Here is a 20544-nt window from a genome sequence, read left to right as displayed (position 1 = left end):
AGTGTGCGCCTTCCCCCATTCTGACCCTTTACAGGGCAAGAATCAGAATTCGGCAGAGATGCTAGGGATTTTGAACGCCATGGAGGAGATGGACATACCTACTTCCAAAGTTTTTCTTTAAAAACCATCTATTTTGTGCTAGTTATGAGGGGAGATTCATATTTTGTGTCTTTGGAAAGGGAGCTTCTTTTAGCCAAAAAGGTGTGCCTAGAATGTGGATCAAGACTTTAATCTCAAAAAGAAGCAATAAATGAAGTTATAGAAGCAAGAGTTATATAAAAAAATTTCAATGGCTACACAGATCAAGTAAAATACTCTGAAAAAATGACACCAGATATTAATAACTACTGAATCAAATCACTGAATTAAGTGAAAATTTTGTTAAAACATTTATTGTCTGTAGAAACAAAATTTACATTGATTTTATATAAACTATGTTAAACATACATATAAACATACCTACATCTTAATATATACTTATGAATGAGGCTTTTAGGTATGGGATAACATTGTCAAAAGCACTGTTGTGAACTCCAGAGACTACAGACTTAAAATGTGTTTGCATTTAACTCCATCTTCAGTAGTTTAAAAATGTCATTTCTAATGTAATTATTTGTAACTGTGGATAGAAGGTTTCTAATGTTGTGTTTGCATGTGTACATACATGTGCACATACACACATTAGATGGTCCTTGTGAAACTGCAGTATAAATAAGGTCAACATTAATATATTCCTTAGAAGTGGACATTAGTCCACATCCTCATTCAACTGGGGGGGGGGGGGGGGGGGAAGTCCTGCTATTCTTAAAACAAAACAATGAGGCTTTTTTATTCCATGAAGAGTGTACTCGAACAACAACTGTTTCCACCCTGTCTCTTCCCTCAAAAATAAAGACATAAGAGAAGCCAGTCACAAAATAAAAGCCACCTACTACATTATTTACAGAAAATGAAATATTAAAGAGACAACATGAGATTTAGACTGCTTAGACAAAATTCAGAGCAATGAACAGCGAACAGAAGAAAACTATTAAAGTGGCAGGCAGCATAGAGCTATTAAACCACATGGCTAAATACCTACTCAAAAACCCCTCCAACAACAAAAACCATCAGGCACAGAAGGAAGGGGCAGGTGTTATGACAATCATTTTCTCTGATATTAACACTGAAAATTTACGCTCACCAAGCTTGAAACAGAACACACTTAAATGTTCATCACTGTCCTTAAGGTCTATTAAGGAGTCAAGTGTTACAAGTAGGCTTTCAAGGATCTTGAAATGGCTTTTATTTTTTTTCCTCCTTTGTAAGGAGGCTGAAGAACCTCCTATCTTCAAATCCTGCAGCAATGGAACGAAGTCTACCAAGGGACAGAGTTATGTGCAGAAACATCTTTTTTTTTTTCCCCAGATTCATGAAGATGCAAGTCTGAAGTCTTTCTTTTAGAGAGCTCTCCCGTAGAGAACTTTGTAGATGGCTGTTCAGATGCTTAAAGAAAGGCAAGAGGCGTGTTTCTACACAGCATGGGAACAGATCCCTTCAGAAAGCAAGGAAGTTAGAGATCTCCCTCTATATACAGTCTTCTAAGGTGAATACTGAGAAATCAAGTCTCTCTTTGCTATAACCTTTAATCGTCTTCTCCAAGCAACTCTCACTATCCAAGACATGGCAGAAAATTACTTTCCAATGCATAACAAGCAAGTTTTGAGAACCCTGCTTTTTTAATGCCACAAATGTGTAGTCTTGGTTTTTAAGCAACTAAGTTCATATAAAGAAAATTCAGCATTTCACCCTGAGGCCCTGGGAGAGAAGGCAGCAGGTAAACCGTTATCGCAACTGGCAATCAGCTGAATTTACTCCCATCCTCTGCTATCAGTTACCTGAGTTAAGACAATTATGTCCAGGTCTCGAGACCATCTAAATCCATCAGGTAAGGTGATTTTAAACATCTAAGTGATTATTAGAGTTAAGGCAGGCTTGTAGAAGCCTTGCAATGTGTTGCTTCTTACTAGCCCCAGAATTTTGTTAACCTCGTGAACTCAATCATCACAAAGTTTAAAATGAGGATTCTGACCAATCTATGTAGAGATTAAATGGATCAGCAATATAAATGCTAACATAACAACTTATTATTTCAGACACTTAATAAGGAAGACTAGTCATATTAAACCCATTGCATTTTGGATAGCAATTAAAAAATTCATATGTGAACAACTGAGAATATGACATGAGCATTTAACAGTCATATCAAGTCAACCAAAAGAAAGGCAATTCACATTTACATTTTCAAAGTATAAAACAGAAAGCTAGAAAGCTCTTAGACAATCACATTTTTAACTTGCCCTTCCAATGCAAATGCAGTGACAGACTTTACTAATACAACAGACACCGTTTTCCTTCTGAGGCTGAGCTTTACACACGTATTTAAAGTGGTTATTTTAACAACCGTTACCAGTCCACGCTCCCATTAGAAACAATGCAATAATCAGGATATTACTTAAGTCTTTGTACAGGTGTTTTCTACAATGCAGTCACAATACAGAAAGGCACCAAGTTATTCAAGTAAATTGACCTTTCTTCCACCTAACACCTTTTCTTGTGCCTTCACAACCCAATCAGTAACTTCAATACATTGTTCTCAGCCAAACATTATATTCCAATACAACAGAACTTTTCTGTGCTGAAAGAATAAATAAGCTCATTTGTGTATGAGTATATAGACACAAGTCTCTGTAATTCAAAGATAAATATACATAGTAATGTCTCACACCAGATAACACCACAGAGTAGATGCCTCTAGCACCTAACCCCGTCACAGAATTCGATTTCTGTAGGAACTTTATAAAATATAGGAAGTTTTATCATGACAGAATCCCAAATTAATGAAGTAAAGTTAATCGGTAAAGAATGCGATTTGAGCAAATGGTATCACCTTAAATAAAAGCTAAAGCAACTGAAACAATGACTACATTTCACCATACAACATTCGTTTTGGGATCAAGGATGGGCAAGGGGAAAAATAAAAAAATATCAAAGTCAGTAGACATGCCCAAAACCCCCTTGTTTGTAATATGTGGCTCACAGTTGTAGAAATAAAAACCAAAGCTAAACTGTTAAAGTACAAAACAAATTGGAGATACCCAGTCATGCACAGGTAAAACATGAAAGCACAAAAATCAGAGGAGCCCGTCACACTTTTAAACCTGGTTAAAGCAGCATTAACTGACTGAAGTCTGATTACTTCAGCATTGCTTCCAAACAGTGTTAGCAAAACTGCCATGTCAGAAGTTTCTTCATGTATCCACTTTTCCCATTTGATCTACAACGAGTTCTCTTCCAGGCTTTAATAACAACACTGCAGGAAGCTTACAGAAACAGTAGTATCCTGTTGAATAAGACAATATAGCTTCAGTAGTTTGTCCTATATCATACATGGTTTCACTTCTTACATGTTTTACAGTGCTTTAGCACATTCAGGAGCAGTGTGAATAGCTTGTCGGCTTGAAGGTAAACCTGCCCTCATCTGCAGGGTACATGGGGCACTCCCCTGCCAGCAGGCTGCTCAACTGCAGCTACTCCACACTTGCTTAGGGTGACTCACTTAACCCATTGTTTCAATTCCTTATTTTCATCTCCCAGTAAATCTACACAGGATGATTTTGCCAGATTCATCACTGACAGTGTAAGTAAGTAACATTTTCTTATCTGCAGAAAGTTGCCTGCCTCTATTTGACCAGGGAATTCCCTTCCTTTCGCTTCCCATTTTGTGTATGCACATCAAAGTTACTGAAAAACTAGATGAATCATTAATGATTGTTATTTAAACTGAAAACTTGTGGTTTAGAAACAAATCATCTAGTGTTATTGTTGAACGACCATAACATGAATGAATGTGGCACACTTCCTGCCTGCTTATTCCCTATGAACACTAAGCAGTACACCCCATGAACTGAAGATTTTTAGTGACATTATTTGAGCTGTTCTGAGCCATACCTACACTTTCAAATAGTCTCTCTACTGAAGGCATTGTGGAAAAAACATGACAAAAAAGCATGCAGAAATCACATCCTGACTTTCCACCCAAAAACCAGATTTCCTTTTCTCTGAACACACCTCTACCCAATACTAGAATTCTGATCTACTATCCACAACAGAGACCAGCCTGCATTCTATATGGCTAACGCTGTCTTGGAAATGATGGAAGTACAATAGCCTGCATATATTATGGATATGGTGAACAGCTTTTTTCTTAAATAAGAACATCTCTGAAAACTACTTGCTATGCATCTTTAATTTACCGGCAATAAAAAGTCCGAACAAATCTGTAATACATACACACAACCCTATCGTATATTACATATTAAGGCAAAGGCTATAAACAGGAGATAAGCATAATATTGTTTAGAGCTGCTTATAAAACATGTCTGGCTATTTGAGTTTTGCACACAGCATAACAATATTGCAGTACAGTAAGCTTCAGGGAATTACTGGGATTTTGAACAAAATTACAAGCTATCTGCATTTAAAGCAGTTTCAATTATGAACAGCTTTGTTAGAAGACATGCTTATAAAAACTTACGTTTTTTGTTTTTCTTGTAATTAAATACTTCAGGCCCCAATTTCAGAATCCAGGAAATCACCAAATCATTTATGATGAAAAAGATTAGAGAACATGTGGCTCGGTCAAGAATGTCATACACCAAAATATAATGAGACAGAATAATTTTGAATACAGACCAACTAATCCTCTAACAAACCCAAGCATGCTTTCAGTGCAGTTATAAGCTACTGCTACAGTACATTACATACCTGCCTGCTACCATTCATTTTAATCAAATACTGAAAGTTGTCCCAACTTTCTAACAATTTACAAATGTATATACACATCAGAAACCCAAGTATATTATCAAACTAAAATAAAAGTAATACAAAATACTGTTTTACGGAAATGACTGAACAGAGGTGTAAGATCTATTGCACAACCTAAAAGGTCATTACTTGGAAAATCCTGAGCTAATGTGCTATTACCAAACAATTCAGGCACTTTTTTTTCCTTTTTTTTATTACATAAGCAATAAACTTTCAACATACAAACCTCTGGGTATAACAACTCAAGTTCCATCTGTAACATCATGCTTCGAGAAAAAGTATTCAATAAATAAGACTCCCTTCAATGACTTCTTTACTTGAGACTGGTATGCAAAAGGAACTAAAGGTACATACTACAATGTTTCAATGGAATACTGTACTTTAAAAGCAATTATTAAAACTGTAAAAAAGTTCTGCAGCATTCCACTACTGAAAAATAAAGTTATTTTTAATCAAGAAAGTTACAGGGTTAGTTCCTTTATCCTATTTTAAGTCTTGACAAAGTTGTGAAAAAAATGAACAGATGCTCCCTTTGCTGTGTTAGCTGTTTCAACTTCAGGATCACAGCTCAGTTCAGGTTTCTGCTGCAGTATTTAAATTTCCCTAGAGAGAGAAAAAAAATCGTTGCTGTCAAGTCGTAACAGTGGAAAAAAGCCTCCCAACTTTCATAAGTACTGTATTATTATAGTATGTAACATGCAAGATTCTTTCAATTATGGATTGAAACAGCACAACTGTAGACTGTATCTTAAAGGATGCATATGCATAATTATTTCAAAAGGGTGAAATAAAGACGTTCAGACCAGTTTAAACTTGTCCTTGAGATTTGTTAATCATTACAACAGGCAAAACATGGAAAACACTAGAATCTGAGGAACAGTTTTGGTTTTTAATAATTAGCCAACCAGCAATCAGTATACTGTTAAGAAAATGGCTGTGTCATTCTTCAGAATTTATTTTACTTTAATTCAAAGTTACTCAAGTTCTTCATCGGGCCTAAAAATCAATATTCCAATCTTATTATGCTTCTCTAATTCAAATCATAATCTCCAGCAGCCAGACTGTGTTAAGCATGCTTTATAGGTTCCAGACAAGAACCTAATATCCAATTGTAGAAGAACATTGGAAATTACTGGGGAAAAGCTCACTACAACAAAATTATGGCACTTCTACACCCATTTTACAAGGTCATAATTTTTGGAAAAAATCCTTCTCCATCTATTTTCCACTAATTCCAACTCAATTCAGCCTTCAGAGATCATACTGCTCAGAGTCCATGCAAATGTAAAAGGCATTCACCAGTATACTTCAGTAACAAGTGACCCGTTTACCTTGTCCAAAGCGTTCGGCTTTCTTTGTGGGGGTTTCTTTGTGTGTGTTTTTGGTGGGGTTTTTTGGCATTTTGCTTTTTTCCCCCCACTGGGCTGTAAACTGGAGATTTTTTGAAAACAGCTCTAAGAACCTATGCTTCTGTGCTCTAAGAACTGAACTCTAATCCAACTACAAATGCTTATGCAAGTGTATTTACTTACAGCTAGGTGGACACAGAATTACAAACCAAACAAGAATTCACACAGGAACACAACTGCAAGGGGCTGCATAGGTCGTCTAATCCAATTCTCCGGTGTCACGAGTAACCTCATACTACTTTGATCATACTTGATCAATTCTAATAAAGGATTTAGAATGTTTTAACTACTGATCCTCACAAAAGCTGTAACATTTTACATGGCTCAAAAGTTCTTCTGCAGTTCAAGATTATCGTTGTCCCATACACACTGCAAATCAAAAGGTATCATAGAACAGATGTGCCTAATTATTTCAGCTTGAGCTTATCAAACCATTTTACACAGACTTTATATAGTATAGGATGCTTTATTCAGATCAGCACTCCAGCATGTACTTTAAAGCACATGATTAATTGAAGGTAACATAACAAAGAGGAGAGGCCCACAGACTTAGTCAAAAACATTATTAATACCCTTCATGTTGATTTAAAACCGTAGCCTAAGAGGACATAATATTTTTACAGAGGGCCAATTTCTCTTCCTAACAATGGGAAGAGAGATCAACTGAGCTCGAGGAAAGAATACTGAAACAGAGGCAACTGCAGAATCTCAGAGGCCACCTCTGATTTGCAATTACCCAAAGCAAGTTTCAGCAAGTTTCAAGGGAATAAACATGGAGGAAACGGGAGCGCAGAATCAAGTTTTCCTGTAAAGTACGAAGAGCCAATATTCCAGAAAATCCCACCCAAGTTATTCCACAGGGATTTAAAAATTGGAATAGATCATATGAATATTCATATTTTATGAATGGCTTAGTGAAAAATAAATTAAGCCAACTTACCTTTTCCTTCCTCAAAAATCCATCTCTGAATTTATTAGTGGTAAATCCCCTTACACCAACAGAACGTAACCGCTGGTACTTAGCCTGAATATATAAACCCTTCTGTACTAAGCCTGATCTATAATGGGATTGCAAACGGCCATCTGCAAAGTTGCTCTGTAACGGGGGGGGGGGGGAGGGTGGTGGGGAGAGAGAAAAAAAATGTGCAAAATGAGGGCACCAAAACTCAATAGTTTATATTTACAGTTATACACATCTAAAACTTACAGTACTGAACGACAGAAGTATGCATTTGCAAGTGCAGAGCCTCTTCCTTTATTTCCCATTTAATACTCCTCAGACCACTAGCTACCATGTGGCTCAAAGAACTGCTGTATTGTACTTACTGTTTAGAACATCTGAAGTTATCTTCCTCATAGAAAAAACTTAGTCTCTTGTGCAACATTTTAACATTTTTTTGAACTTCAGTGAAAGTAAACCAGCATCAACAAAAAAGTTTAAGACAACACCTCCCTGTTGCTAACAAATTCAGTGATGTCGGGCCTGCAGTGGGCACACATGGCGAGTCTAAAAAAAGTCATACTAAACAGAAGTCAGTATATATATTTTTCCTATAGCTTTAAGATCTTACTGTCTGAACATACATTCATTGCTCTATGCCTTTGTTACCTCCAGATGGGAACACTGTAAACTAACCTAGTGTGGGACCAGGAGCAGAGGCCACAAAGATAACAAAAGGCTTACAGGTGAACGGCATTGTAAATACACAGAAAGACTATAGCAAGATCGACACCAACCACAGCAGTTACAGTTATAAAACGGTTTTCATTCCTAAGCACTCAGACCTCCAACCAAACAGGCAGTAAAAATCTTTAGAGTAAGAAAAAAAGCATTTATCATTATTTCTCATTGTTTTCCAGTACTGCCATTTTAAGTTTTCGAACGTGGTCCTGACAGAAAGCATTCCTGTATATATTCATCCTTTAAATTTAAAGGTTTTCCCTCCCCCAAATTTAAACAATGGCTTTCCAGCTAAAAAAAAAAAAAAGAGGAAACATCCTGACCATATAAAATTCTTATAATCTTTTACAAACACCTTTAAAGGGTAAGAGAAAACAAAACGTATCACAGAAATAGACCTTCTTGAGCATGATCCAATTATTCTGCTGAAATCAGTCTCCTTTTGACAGAGTAAAGATCACTTCAAGAAAAAAAAAAAATCACATGCTCCGAGGTTGCAACAATAAGTTTCGTACCAGTTTTTCCACTGTACTTTCCACTGTGTGGCTGGTGAACAGCTAAGAAAGGACTGTACAGAACAGAGGTTCCTTTATGCAAATGCAGAGGTTTGTTATTTCCCAAATCATTTCACCCACCCACTATGTAGGAGATAACTGGCCAGGAGAAGCTGGCCCATCAGTCCCCCACGGTTACTCTTATGGAAGGCTATTAAATGCTAACCCCTTTCCTGAAAAGTATCAGAGTCCAGGCATAATAAAACTAAGTGGAAGTAAACTCTTTAAGTAGGTATATGCCTACCATAGGGAAAATTGAAGGGTATTTTTAATGCTGGATTAAGCCCCTGAACACAGTTAAGATTAAAAGCTCCCATTTCCCCCACAGCTGCTGTGGTTCTCTGCTTTGACAAGGTGGCTAGAAAGGAGGCCTTAGTGGTCTGCCACTGCACTGGTATGACAACAAGCAAAGGGGCAGACCGAGTAAGAGAGGAGAAAAAGGTACAAGATACTGAAAATGAGATTACACACAGTTTAAAAGTTTCAACTCAAGTATCTACCTGTTACGTAAGTGGGGAGGGAGGGGAATAGCGGTATTATTAATGTAGAACAGAATCAGCTGTAGATAGAGTTAACAGATCATATAGACATTTAGTATGTAGGCACTGCAGTCACACATAGCTTAGAGCAAAATGAGGTAGTCTAAGGTGTGTGGAAAACATCATTGACTTCTGGGCTAAAGTAAGAAAAAAAATCTGCTAAGTTGACATCTAGTTTTACATTAAGACTATTTTATAAATAATGCTAATGACAATGCCTATGAACCAATGGCCTCAGGCTCTGAAATAAGTCTGTATGGGCAAATATATACCCTTGCACTGGGTCTGGCTGGGATGGAGTTAATTTTCTTCACAGCAGTCCGCATGGTGCGATATTTTGGATTTGTGACTAAAACAGCACTGGTAACACACCAGTGGTTTTTTGCTATTGCTGAGCAGCACCTGCACAGCGCCAAGGCTTTCTCTTTTCTCTTTTTCCCGGCTCTGCCCCCCAGTAAGTAGGCCGGGGGTGGGCAAGAAGCTGGGAGGGGACACGGCCGGGACAGCTGACCCAACCTGAGCAAAGGGATATTCCGTGCCATATAACCTCCTGCTCAGCAATGCAAACTGAGGGGAGAGGGTTTTGGAGCAGGTAGCCGTTGCTTGGGGACCGGCATCAGTCAGCTTGTGGGAGGTGGTGACTGACTGCCTTTGCATCGCTTTTTTCCTTCCTCTTTCCTTCACTTCTTAAAGTGTCTTCATCTCAACCCATGAGTTTTCTCACTTTTGCTCTCTGTATTCTCTCTCCCATCCAGCTGAGGGAGGAGGGGAGCCGAGGGGAGAGCGGGCAAGCAGCTGTCTGGTGCTTAGCTACTGGCTGGGGTGAACCCACCACAGCCATTAATACACTGAACTGTGTTACACAGTGAATGAAGTTCAGAACTAAAGATTACCATGCATGTACCCACTTAAAGGTTGGCTTACTGATTCATTGCAAAGTGTCATTACAAAAAAGACTTTTTAAATTTTATAAGATTTCTCCAGATCCTTTATAAAACTGCTGTTCTAAAATATATTTTTCCAAAAAGTTTAAGATACTGCAAGACCATATGATGTTGTGTTTGGGGTTTTTTTTTTTAAACATTCTAAGTAAACCCACTTTTTTGCTTAAGTTAAAATGGCCCCATTTTATATACCAAAAAGAAATGTGGTGGGGTTTGGTTTCTTTTTTTTGGGGGGGGGGGGGGCGGGGGGGGCAGCAGACACAACAGCAGGGAATGGGATTGTGTGTGTGGTTTTTTTGGTGGGGTTTGTTTGTTTGTATGTTTGTTTTTTTTAAATAATCAGCCAAGAAAGCCTCCTGAGTGTAGAAGATAGTCAAATTGCCTTTCTAAGTAGGTTTCAGCAGCAGCATGGGAAGGAAAAACCCTCTATGTTACACAGGAGGAAATTAAATGTAAAAAAAAGTTGGTAAAATTAAGTCAAATCAGCACTGCTGTTTCCATGGCAATGATACATGTGCTATACACATATGCAAACTGCAATACAAGTGCGTATGCTATTTTCCCTACAAATATTAAAGCACCATGGGACAGATCATTGGATACAGCAATATTCAGGCAATATTCACATATATGTGCGATGACAACTTAAGTGGACACTTTCATGCTTGCATAATCTCCAGCAGAACTGTAGGCTGATGTAAATGAAGGCAGCCTTCCATTTTCTTTACACATCAACTACCAACACTGCCTCAATGATATGGCAGCCAGTGCTAAAGATCCCTCCATCCCCTATAGGCTGGCAATAGAGGGGATACCAATTAGGAGGCTATGATGTCCTTACATGTTAAAATAGTTGTATCAGGCTGACACTTTAAACTTGTTAACTTCAGCTTGGAAAAAGATTTTTTTTTAGCAGAATAAAGTTAGCATTTTTTGCTAGTGTTAGCTTAGCTATCTGATTAAGATTGACTGGCAAAGCACACCTAAATGGGATAAAAAGGCTTTCAGGCTCTCCAACAGTTCTCTTATGTTTAGTCTGAGGGGGGAGGAAAAAAAGAAATACAACAACAAACAAAAAAACCCTACACTTACACTGCCCCCCCCTTTCAAAATTTCATCCAAAATGCCAGCTATTTAACTTAGTCATCAAAACTTTAGTTCAACTTCACTATCTACAAAACAGGAAAGATGACTACCTATTCTGTGTGTTATTTTACTCGAGAACACACCTGCTAAATGAGTAGGGGTAATTTTAAGGTTGAAAATGAGTGTAAGTTGTTCTATATTAGAAAAGTATTAATCAAATCTAAAGAGCTCTAACTGGATCCATGCATAGCATGCCACTGTCAGCAGAAAAGGAAGAAAGTGGTTTTTGTTATTCTGCTGAACCCATGATACATTTTACAATCAGAAGGCATTAGACAGGCACTGCACTACCCCAGGAAGAAGCACAGTTGCCTACCCCTTTACCACCTTGAGGCCCTGAGAATAAAGCTTCACAATTTTTAAAGCTTCACAATTTAATTTTTTTTTTTTTAAATGCATATATAGCAGCATGCAGAGTATACACAAGAGATCAGTTCCCCAGAAATCCCTATATGAAAGGGCTAATAAAAAAACAGTAACAATTTTGAAAGCAATACAATTCATGTCTCCCATTTCCCATTTCTCATTGGGAAATAGTTCAGGCTTCTGCACACATCAGGTGAAGGAAAGCAAGCTGGCTAGCTATTTTTTTGGATAGATGAGCTTTCTAGTCATTGTCTAATCTCTGCAATTCTCATTCTCAACTTTGCAGTTAGCTTATTTCAACTGCACAGATACAATACTGGACAACTCTGGACAACTCTGCTCAATCCATTGCCAGCCCTCTTACCTACTAAAAGCTAAGCCTCCCATTATTTCAATGGGAACAGTTAGGCTATGATGACACTATTTTTCATGGCATTTAATACCTTCAAAAACGTGTCTCCTGTTACTGAACTCAACAGGATCAAATCACTATTTTACGTAACATACATCTGACAAAAGCTGATCTGTACCTTAAAGTGTCTTCTGATGGGTCCTGCATTTTCAAGGTGTCCTCTAATGCGTCTGTGAGGGTAAGTGTCACTTGGTTTTGAAGAATAGTAAGAATTCTAGTAGGAAAAGAGAGTTATTAGCTTAACGTTACTAAATTATTCAAGAAAACATTCAAGGTTTCCAGGTTATACTAACAAATATTGCAACTCTTTCAATCTTGTAGCATTTGACACAACGACACTGTTTGAAGGAACCAAAGTAGCAGGAGCACAGGGCCTGGAGTCCAGGCTGGCTGAAGTGATGGCAGAGCCCACCATCCTACTGGAATGTCATCCTCTTGGAGAAATCTAAGCAGGTAACAACCCAATTAAGGTTCTCCACCCCTGCCCCCCCAGAACAGATGCGTCAATTTGCATGCAGCAAGTGTAGCAGACAGGTTGCCATAGCAGTCATCCCTTGAGTCAGGAATAAGGGCAACAAGATTAGTACTCTGGACATCCCTGGTTAGCATATGGTCATCATAGGTTAGCATATTTTAGAGCAGACACATGCACTGTTACTATACACAGCACCACAGCAACCAGACAATCAATGTGTAGCATGTTATGTTGGTCTTTAGAAGATTCTACTTTAACTCTCTATTACAGGAGAGCATTTTGAAAATTACTTGCCTGCCACAGAAACACACATGATTTCAAAAGCAAGTCACACAGACAAGTGGTACTGAAATTGTTGTGTCAACACACTGAACAGCTGCAAACAGCCATGGCTGCCTAGAACAGAGTACTCCCTCCAGCCACTGTCCTACCTGTGTATTTTAGCCCTTTTCCAATTTTTCCCATGACAGCTACCTCAAGAGGATGCACACAGCTAAAATATCACTATTCCATCATTGCATACGATTATAAATATTTACAGAAGCATTACATACTGGCATATACTATGTTAAAGTCACCTAATCCAGACAGAATGGACTTGCTAATGAACTCTTAACAATCAAATTAATTTTTTTTTATGGCCCATTCTTGAATAAGCACAAAAGCATTCCAATGCTGTTGAACTCTGTTTTTTCAAATAAAATTTTAAAAGCTTCAAATACATTTTAAAAAGAGCCTAAGAAGAGAACTCTCATGAAATATTTCATATACACTAATATCTAATGATAAATGCAAATGTATGTTTTGCTGTTTACAGAATTTCTGTTCTCTAACAAAGTACCAAACCTTTCCAGTGGCAGAAACACTTTAGGATATGTTTTCTAACACTGTTACTAATTGGGGGCTGGGGGCGGGGGTGGCAGTGCTATCAACGCAACAGAACAGTGTTAGAATCCTGGTTAGCTTTTAACTGGGATTTAAGCTAGCTTTTTTTTTTTTGAGAATATATTACTGCCTACAAGTCAACTATTTAGCTTCTTAAAATGCCTTGACAAAAGGGGATTCAGCAGAGAACAAAAAGAGAGGAAGAAAGACTTTATGAAGGGATATCAAAGTAGTCAAAATGGCTTTTCCAAGAAAAAAAGGTATGGAAAATTAAATACACAGAGGAAAAAGCATGTCAGGAACTTCCCAGCCCCCTTCTTATTCTAAGAATATGAAGATACTCCATGAAATCAAATCAACTTTCTCCATACAACACACAATTAAATCAGGAAGCTCCCTGTTGAAGTACACTCCTCCTTAAAGCTGAGAATTCAGCAAGATGAAAAAATTCAAGAAAATTTCCTGTTATAGTTAAAAATAAGCCTTTGGGAATTAAAAGAAAGCTTGTCTCAACTAACTGTGGATACACCCTTCCACATCCCCACCTCCCTCAAGATTCAAGTACATTCATGGAAACAAAAACATTAGAACTACTTAATGCAAAGACACAGCAATCTACTCTTCAGGAACTTCCTAAACCGTAGGTTTTAAATGAAAAAAAAAAAAAATGGGTAAGTACAACTAGATACTTGTTCTGATCTTCTACTCTTTAGCTGTCCTCTTTTTGTCAATAGGGTACAAGGCTAGGTGGACATTTCTTACAATCAAGGCTAGATAGACATTTGCACCTTTCAAGGCACAAGTTCTTCTCAAGTTTAAACTCAACCCCCAATTATTGAATATTAACACAAGAAACACTCCCCTTCACTGGCCTGCTGTAAAGCTTGCTCATACCTTGCACTGAAAAGTTCACATTGGTTGACCATGGGATACCAAAAGTAGGCCAACCAAGTCAATACCATTTCCATGTTTAATTTTAACCCAAATGACTAATACCGTCCATGTAACAAGAGAGCAAAAAGTGGTGTTAATATCACATTTTGATAGTTTACTGTAAGGACATTTTAATATGACAACACATTATCTGTTTTCACATTAGGCAACATCCTAGCATCAAATATGATCTACTGATCAGGCTTTCAGTTTTCAAGCATCCATCTTTTACCAATGCTGCCACACACAGCTCCTCAAGCAATAGTGATAAAAACCACAATGAAATTTTACTAACAAAGATGAAAACGTGCAAATATTTATCCAATACATCAATTTTTTTAAATCCTGTGTTATAATTTAAGGTGCTGCAGTGGTTTTCCTGTCAAATACTCTTTTTTAAAGTCATTTTTGCCATATTTTCTGAGCTTTGGCACTGTTATGCTTGTCATTTGAAACCTGGCACTCTGATGTACTTTTCTCTCAATATTTACCTGTAGAAAAGAGCAAACAAACCTGAGACGAGTGTTGAAGGTTACAGTTTTTGTTTTGGATTTCCAAGGGTTTGCTTTTAAGATTACAGGTGGAACTCTCCTCAACAAAAGTGGTAAGAGATGTCTATTGCGGACTTTTTCATGCATTTTCCCACACCTTTACAATTTTGCTGATACAATGTGCTATTGCTACATCTCTTCTGCAGCCTAAAACAGTTTCCCACAAGAACTGGAGAGCTCTGCTTGGACTGTGAAACCAACTGAACCAGTATCTACCTAAGAATCTGTAAGATGGAGCAAAACCACAAAAAGTTACTTTCTTATTCAACAACTATTACCTTAGCTCTTGCTTATGTTTCAAACTCTTCCTCAGTTTTTCCATGTATTGCTGTACCCCAGTAATATATCCTTCATTTTAGGATGTTTTCTATTTAAAAAGGTACAGTGGACCCAGGGTCAATGTTCTGGTGATCCATCAAACCACTTCTTAAGTTGTTCTCTGAACACTGCCCTTTAGTCGTGGTTCTTACGCTTTTCAAGGTGCCCAGCAGTGTTCACACCTGAACCATACCATTCTGATGCAAGACTCTGAATGGCAAATTCCAAACATTTGTCCTCTTGCAGAAAGCAGCTACAAATGGCCTTTACCGTCATTCATTTTTGTTTTTCTAAGGCTGCTTTCAACTCAACTAATGTTACACTTCCAAAGTAGTAGTGAGTACAGTCACGCAGCTCTGAATTTATTACAGAAAACCTACTCATCACAGAAATGATACACGTGGCTGAAATTACAGTTGGCTGCTTGGATGCCACTCCACTTAACTCCCACAACAAATACTAAAGCAGTGCTAGCAGCTTACACACATGGAGATCAAGCTTGAGCTACTGCCCACCAGGATAAGCTCTTCTCCAGTCGCACCCAGTCCTGAAGAATTCCTTCAAGGAAAGCCATTCTGAGCACCATACATTCTCACACAACATGTCTAGATGTCACGGGAAATGCCGCACTACTGGAGCTAGCTTATTCAGCTGAATTATTTGTACTGCCTCAGACAGGAGTTAGCTGTATTAGTGATCTGCTCTGCCCAGGAAAAAGATTACCCTCTTTCTGCATTACTTTACATATTGAGCATTAGACATACTAGATAAACAGGAAAACAGACAAGGGGAGCAGAATAAGAATCAAAAGGCAAGAACAGAAACACAAAACCAGAAGAGGAGATGCAATTAAAAAGTGCCAATTAATGTATTGTGGACACATTTGCAAAATGTCTGTAAGCCCTCCAAGCCAGTTGGTGAGCACTGATTAATTCTATTTTTACTGACAAATGTGGATGGCAAACTAAAGTATTTTATCTTCCCACTTGTCTGCAAACCAGCTTCTGCATGGCTGACTTCATGAAGAGTCATTCCTTCTTTAGGATGCCTTGCATTTGTAATACTCGTGCTTCCATAGCTACTGTTGTTCTGAATGGATAACATCTCACTGCAGTGCAGGGCTTTAAAAACTGCATGTTTGCAATTCGCTTTTAGATATCAAAATGCAGTCTTCCTGAGTCTTCAGCACATCTAAGAGTAACTCAGTTTCTATTTCAGACTAACTCCCTTTTTATTTGCAATTACTATATTATTTAATGAGCAATTACTACTTGTTTTTGGGGACTTCAATTTTAGTCTTGAGTAAGTAATATTTTTTACCATTAAAAACTTGTGTTCTTTTACACTGAAAGACGCACTGTTATATCTGCAAGGCAGCTACATTTCAGTGATGGTCAGAACTTTGACTAAATAAAAGCTACTTTTGGTGGACCTCAAAAGTTTCATGGTCTTTTGGAACCCTGTCCCTAGGGTATTAATTACAACATATAAAGAATGACAACTTACATTAGACTCCTCCTTATTTTGCACCCACCAGGAAGAAGGAAAAAAAAAAAAAAAAAAGATGTTTTAGAATTATACTGCACACATTAATAAAGCTTTTCTGGTCTCACCAGTTCCCCAAGTTAAACAAGCACAAGCACTTGGAAATAAGACTACATTTATTTAGAAGGAATTTTCCAGAAGAGACAAATTTATTTCTACTGAACCTAATATAACTGTCTTCCCCATTTCAGTATTAAAGGACATCACAGAAAGATAGCCTAAAAAAGAATAAGTGCCCAAACTATCTTTGATAAAAGCAATACCAACACAGATAAGCTATTCCACTGTGTAATATTCCATCCTCAGGAACATTATTTCAGACATTTCTAATTATTTCTGTGATTTGTTCCTCAGTTTTATTTGTTTTTAAATTAAGAGCTTCCCAGAACTTTTATCATAATGGGGAGAAACACTGTTTTAGTAACAATGCCACCTAAACAAGATTCAGATGCTCCCTTCCAACCGCTGACAACTAGAATGCAGAAGAGTATTCTTTTTCCTCAAACTCTTCCACATTACCTCAGGTTTCTGCTCAATAACAAGGCCTTCTAATTTATAGCTTAGGTAGTACATCATTAAGTGGAAGAAATGTAGTATTACGTACAAATTTCTTTTACAAAGCTACAAGCAGTATGAGTTTTTATTTCATAAAGCCCCTTAAATAATTTCAGTAAGTAATTTTGAACCTAAAATTTAGTTCAACAGTTTAGTTTGACCTGTTCCTGCTATTCAATAAGAGATCTAAAGTTGACCACCTTATTTCCGGACTAGCTGAAAAAGTGTTTTGATTTCACCCAACATACCGATCTAAACTAGCTTTCTGAAACAACAGATCTCCGGCCCACTTGCTGCTAGGTTATAAAAAAATAGTAGCAAAGTTGTTATGGAGTACTGCACAGGCATGCAATAGCAAAAGAATTATTTTTGTTGTATCAGCATTTGGCCATAAAAGCTGTTTTAGCTCACGTGTATTAATCTATGCTTCAACAAATATCTGAGGAAGTACAGCACTAGAACTGTGAAGTTACGAGCAGTTTTATTGTTGAGCAAAGTCTGAAGATAATAAAGCCTCACTTGAAATTTAAAAGGGCAAGACATCACAGATTGTTAAATTTACATCAGCATAGACAACGCAGCATAAAATGAATTGTAAGAACAACAATGCAGAAGCTACTAATTCAACATTTAGGCTTACCAGGTGAGGTTTCCCAATAAATTTCCTGAAAGGTGGCTTAATGAACCTCATAGGCTTTTGGAAGCCATCAATTTGAGAGTTTTGTAATTTTGAAAGACTGCAGCTTTGCTGGTTCCTGATGTGTATGTGAGAGAGAGAGAGAGAGAGAGAGAACAATTAAAATCTAAAGCCATAGCATATCAAACCCCCTGTATTTTAAATGACCTTAGTCTAGCATCTGTATCACTTAGAAGTGCAAAGTGACAGTTTTAAAGTAATTTTTTTCTAGGACATTCAACAAATTACTAGTCCTCTGACTAAACTCAAGCCCAAGTTGCACAGAATTATATAGTAAACTGTATTCTCTTATGCCATGACAAATTAAGAGATACTCTGCCTTCCTGAAATCCTTGCTATGCAAATCAGGTTTCCCTGGCTCACCCCGCTAGGCCTGCATGGCTGGTCATTGCTGCCCTCCACTGGTTGAAATGCTTTCTGCATTTCAGCAGTTCTACACTGTACTATCTTTAAAGTTGTACAGAACTTTCCATTTTATGAAATCCCAAATCCGACAGAAGCTCAGATAAATAGCTAATGCTCCAGTTTCGTTCTCAGCAAGCAGGGTGTTCTGGCTTTGGGCTTTTGCTTGCTTTTTTTTTTTTTAACCGAGCACACTGCTAATACAGATGTGTCCATAAACCTCTAAATAAAACATATACCATGAAAAGTAACCACCAGAAGTCAAAATTCATAGTTCACGAAACATACAGAAACACTTTTCATAGCTGCAAAATAAATTACTGAGGCAAAAACAGAGGCACACTGGACTAGCTCATAGGCATTGCCAGTATCTCACGTGTGAGCTATTAAAACCCCCCGATCTCAGGAAAATTCTGCCCATCGTTCATACCAGTACTGCCCTCAGCCCGCATTACATTGTCCACATTACTCTGACAGCATAACCCCTCCTCACGTCGAACTCCAGGACAGTCATGCTTACTAGAGAAACTTGTGCTTCCTGCTTTGAGTGGCATACACAAAAGGTAAGAAGGTAAGCAAGACAGTAACTCTGGAAGTGGCAAAAAAAAAAGCCTTACCAGATAATCAGGCCAAACATACACTAAAGACATAGCCCCAGGTACATAAAAGGCTATATGCAACAGTCCAATTTCCACCCCCACCCCCTGCCACTTGGTAACTTTTACTTTTTGTTCAAAGAATCTCAAATACAAGAAATATTTCTTCTGCAGCTTCACAAGTCAGTTTTCCCAAATATGCGTATTGCCACCATTTGCCATTATAGACTGCATTTAAAATGAACAAACAGCAGCATATTAAGAGCGATCTGCAAGTCATGACTACAGCGTAGAAACATTTCATTAGACTCTGGCAATTCTTTAACCAACTTTTCTTCTAACACAAGTAAGTCAAGTCATCTCTCTGTAATCAGCCAACCTCCCAACATCAAAAGTGAAACAGGATGACTGAGGTTAGCAAACACCTTTGAGGCAAACACCCTTAACAAACCTGTTGGGAGGAATTCATAGCAGTAAAAAGCTATTCCAAAAATCTAGCTTTTCTTCATAAAATTCTCCAAGAATCAGAAAAATTCCAGTACTTTGTTGATATTCCACATGACATTACAAAACAACCAGGGCAACACAACAATGTATTCATCCTAGAATGCTTTTATGAAACTACAAAATACCAAGAGAATGTTATGTGGCACATCAAGGAGTTTAAAAATAGTTAAGCATCTTTAAACTCATTTCTTCCCCTCTTGCCATTCAGTGCTACAGCTTGAGCTTGCTTTTCATTTTTTCCCACTGCAGCTTAACCTCTTTCAAGGTAACCCTCCATTACAGAGTAGGTTGCAATGTATGTCAGTTGAATTTCAGTCCGAGTCAAACTTACAAGGACAAACTATGGAAAAGAATCACAACAAGTGTGAACGTAACTGCGGAAGAGTCAAAAAAAAAATGAATGTGTAAGAGAACTACAAGCTTGGGCTAACAAGATTGTTATTTGCTAATTACCTTGGAGTTACACCATCTACATGAAACACTCTCTCATCTTCATTCTTCAATCTCTCTTTTCTTCTCCTTTCTATATCATGCCGTAGATCATTTGGATCTTCTAACACTCTTATAATGTTCTAGTTAAGAGGAAGGGTTAAAGTCAAGTTAGCTACTAATAACTAAACACTGATGTGATTCTGTCCTTTAGGGGTTGCATCCTGTATATAGTCTTGTTAATGTAGTTCAACTGACTGCACGTAGGACGGATTCACATCAACCCAAGGATCCAAAGTCCAAAACAATAACAGAAGTAGTCCTAAACAATCACCCTTTCTTGAACCATCTGCCTTTTTACAAGTTTCCAAACAACAGTGAACAGAGCACTGGAATTCTGCATGGAGTTGCCAAGGCAAAAACATTCACATAAATTTCAGTAAATCTTAATTAAGAATAGTAGAACTTCTTAAGTTGAATCTCCACATACCTGTACTATAGAAAAAAATGGTAACTAAATCACAGTAAGCATAGCTTGAAAGGGGAAGACAGAAAAATCTTATGTCCCTGGATGAAAGCATGGGATAAAATAGCATTCTGAGGAATTATGTGGATGTCGGGCCATTCTAACATTAGCGTAGAAGAAACATTAAGGCTTTTTCTAATCTCAGGGGGAAAGCAAGAGCCACATGTCAGTCACCTACTTAGTATTTACACTATTTAAAAACAGACAG

At 37.7% G+C, this 20544-nt stretch overlaps 1 protein-coding gene across 3 annotated transcripts in view; it reads right to left on the bottom strand.

Annotated features, from left to right (window-relative positions):
* Positions 1-777: 777 nt before the first annotated feature.
* BCLAF3 (BCLAF1 and THRAP3 family member 3) overlaps positions 778-20544 on the bottom strand; it is a 35687-nt gene continuing 15920 nt past the window's right edge. For 2 of the 3 annotated variants that reach the window (XR_012996873.1, XR_012996877.1), the window contains exons 8-13: positions 19835-19953; positions 17820-17934; positions 12036-12131; positions 7216-7371; positions 4577-5469; positions 778-3382 (exon numbers count right to left, since the gene is read on the bottom strand). Coding sequence is in view for 1 of the 3 variants with exons in the window: in XM_076356584.1 (XP_076212699.1) it covers positions 5440-5469; positions 7216-7371; positions 12036-12131; positions 17820-17934; positions 19835-19953 (516 nt within the window). In the remaining 2 variants the exon portion in view is untranslated. Of the gene's footprint in view, positions 3383-4270; positions 5470-7215; positions 7372-12035; positions 12132-17819; positions 17935-19834; positions 19954-20544 lie in introns of those variants that run through there. The other variant, XM_076356584.1, reaches the window with a different exon arrangement.

Source organism: Aptenodytes patagonicus, chromosome 1 (genome assembly GCF_965638725.1).
Source record: "Aptenodytes patagonicus chromosome 1, bAptPat1.pri.cur, whole genome shotgun sequence".
Classification (NCBI taxonomy): domain Eukaryota; kingdom Metazoa; phylum Chordata; class Aves; order Sphenisciformes; family Spheniscidae; genus Aptenodytes; species Aptenodytes patagonicus.
This window is presented reverse-complemented; position numbering and strand designations above follow the sequence as displayed.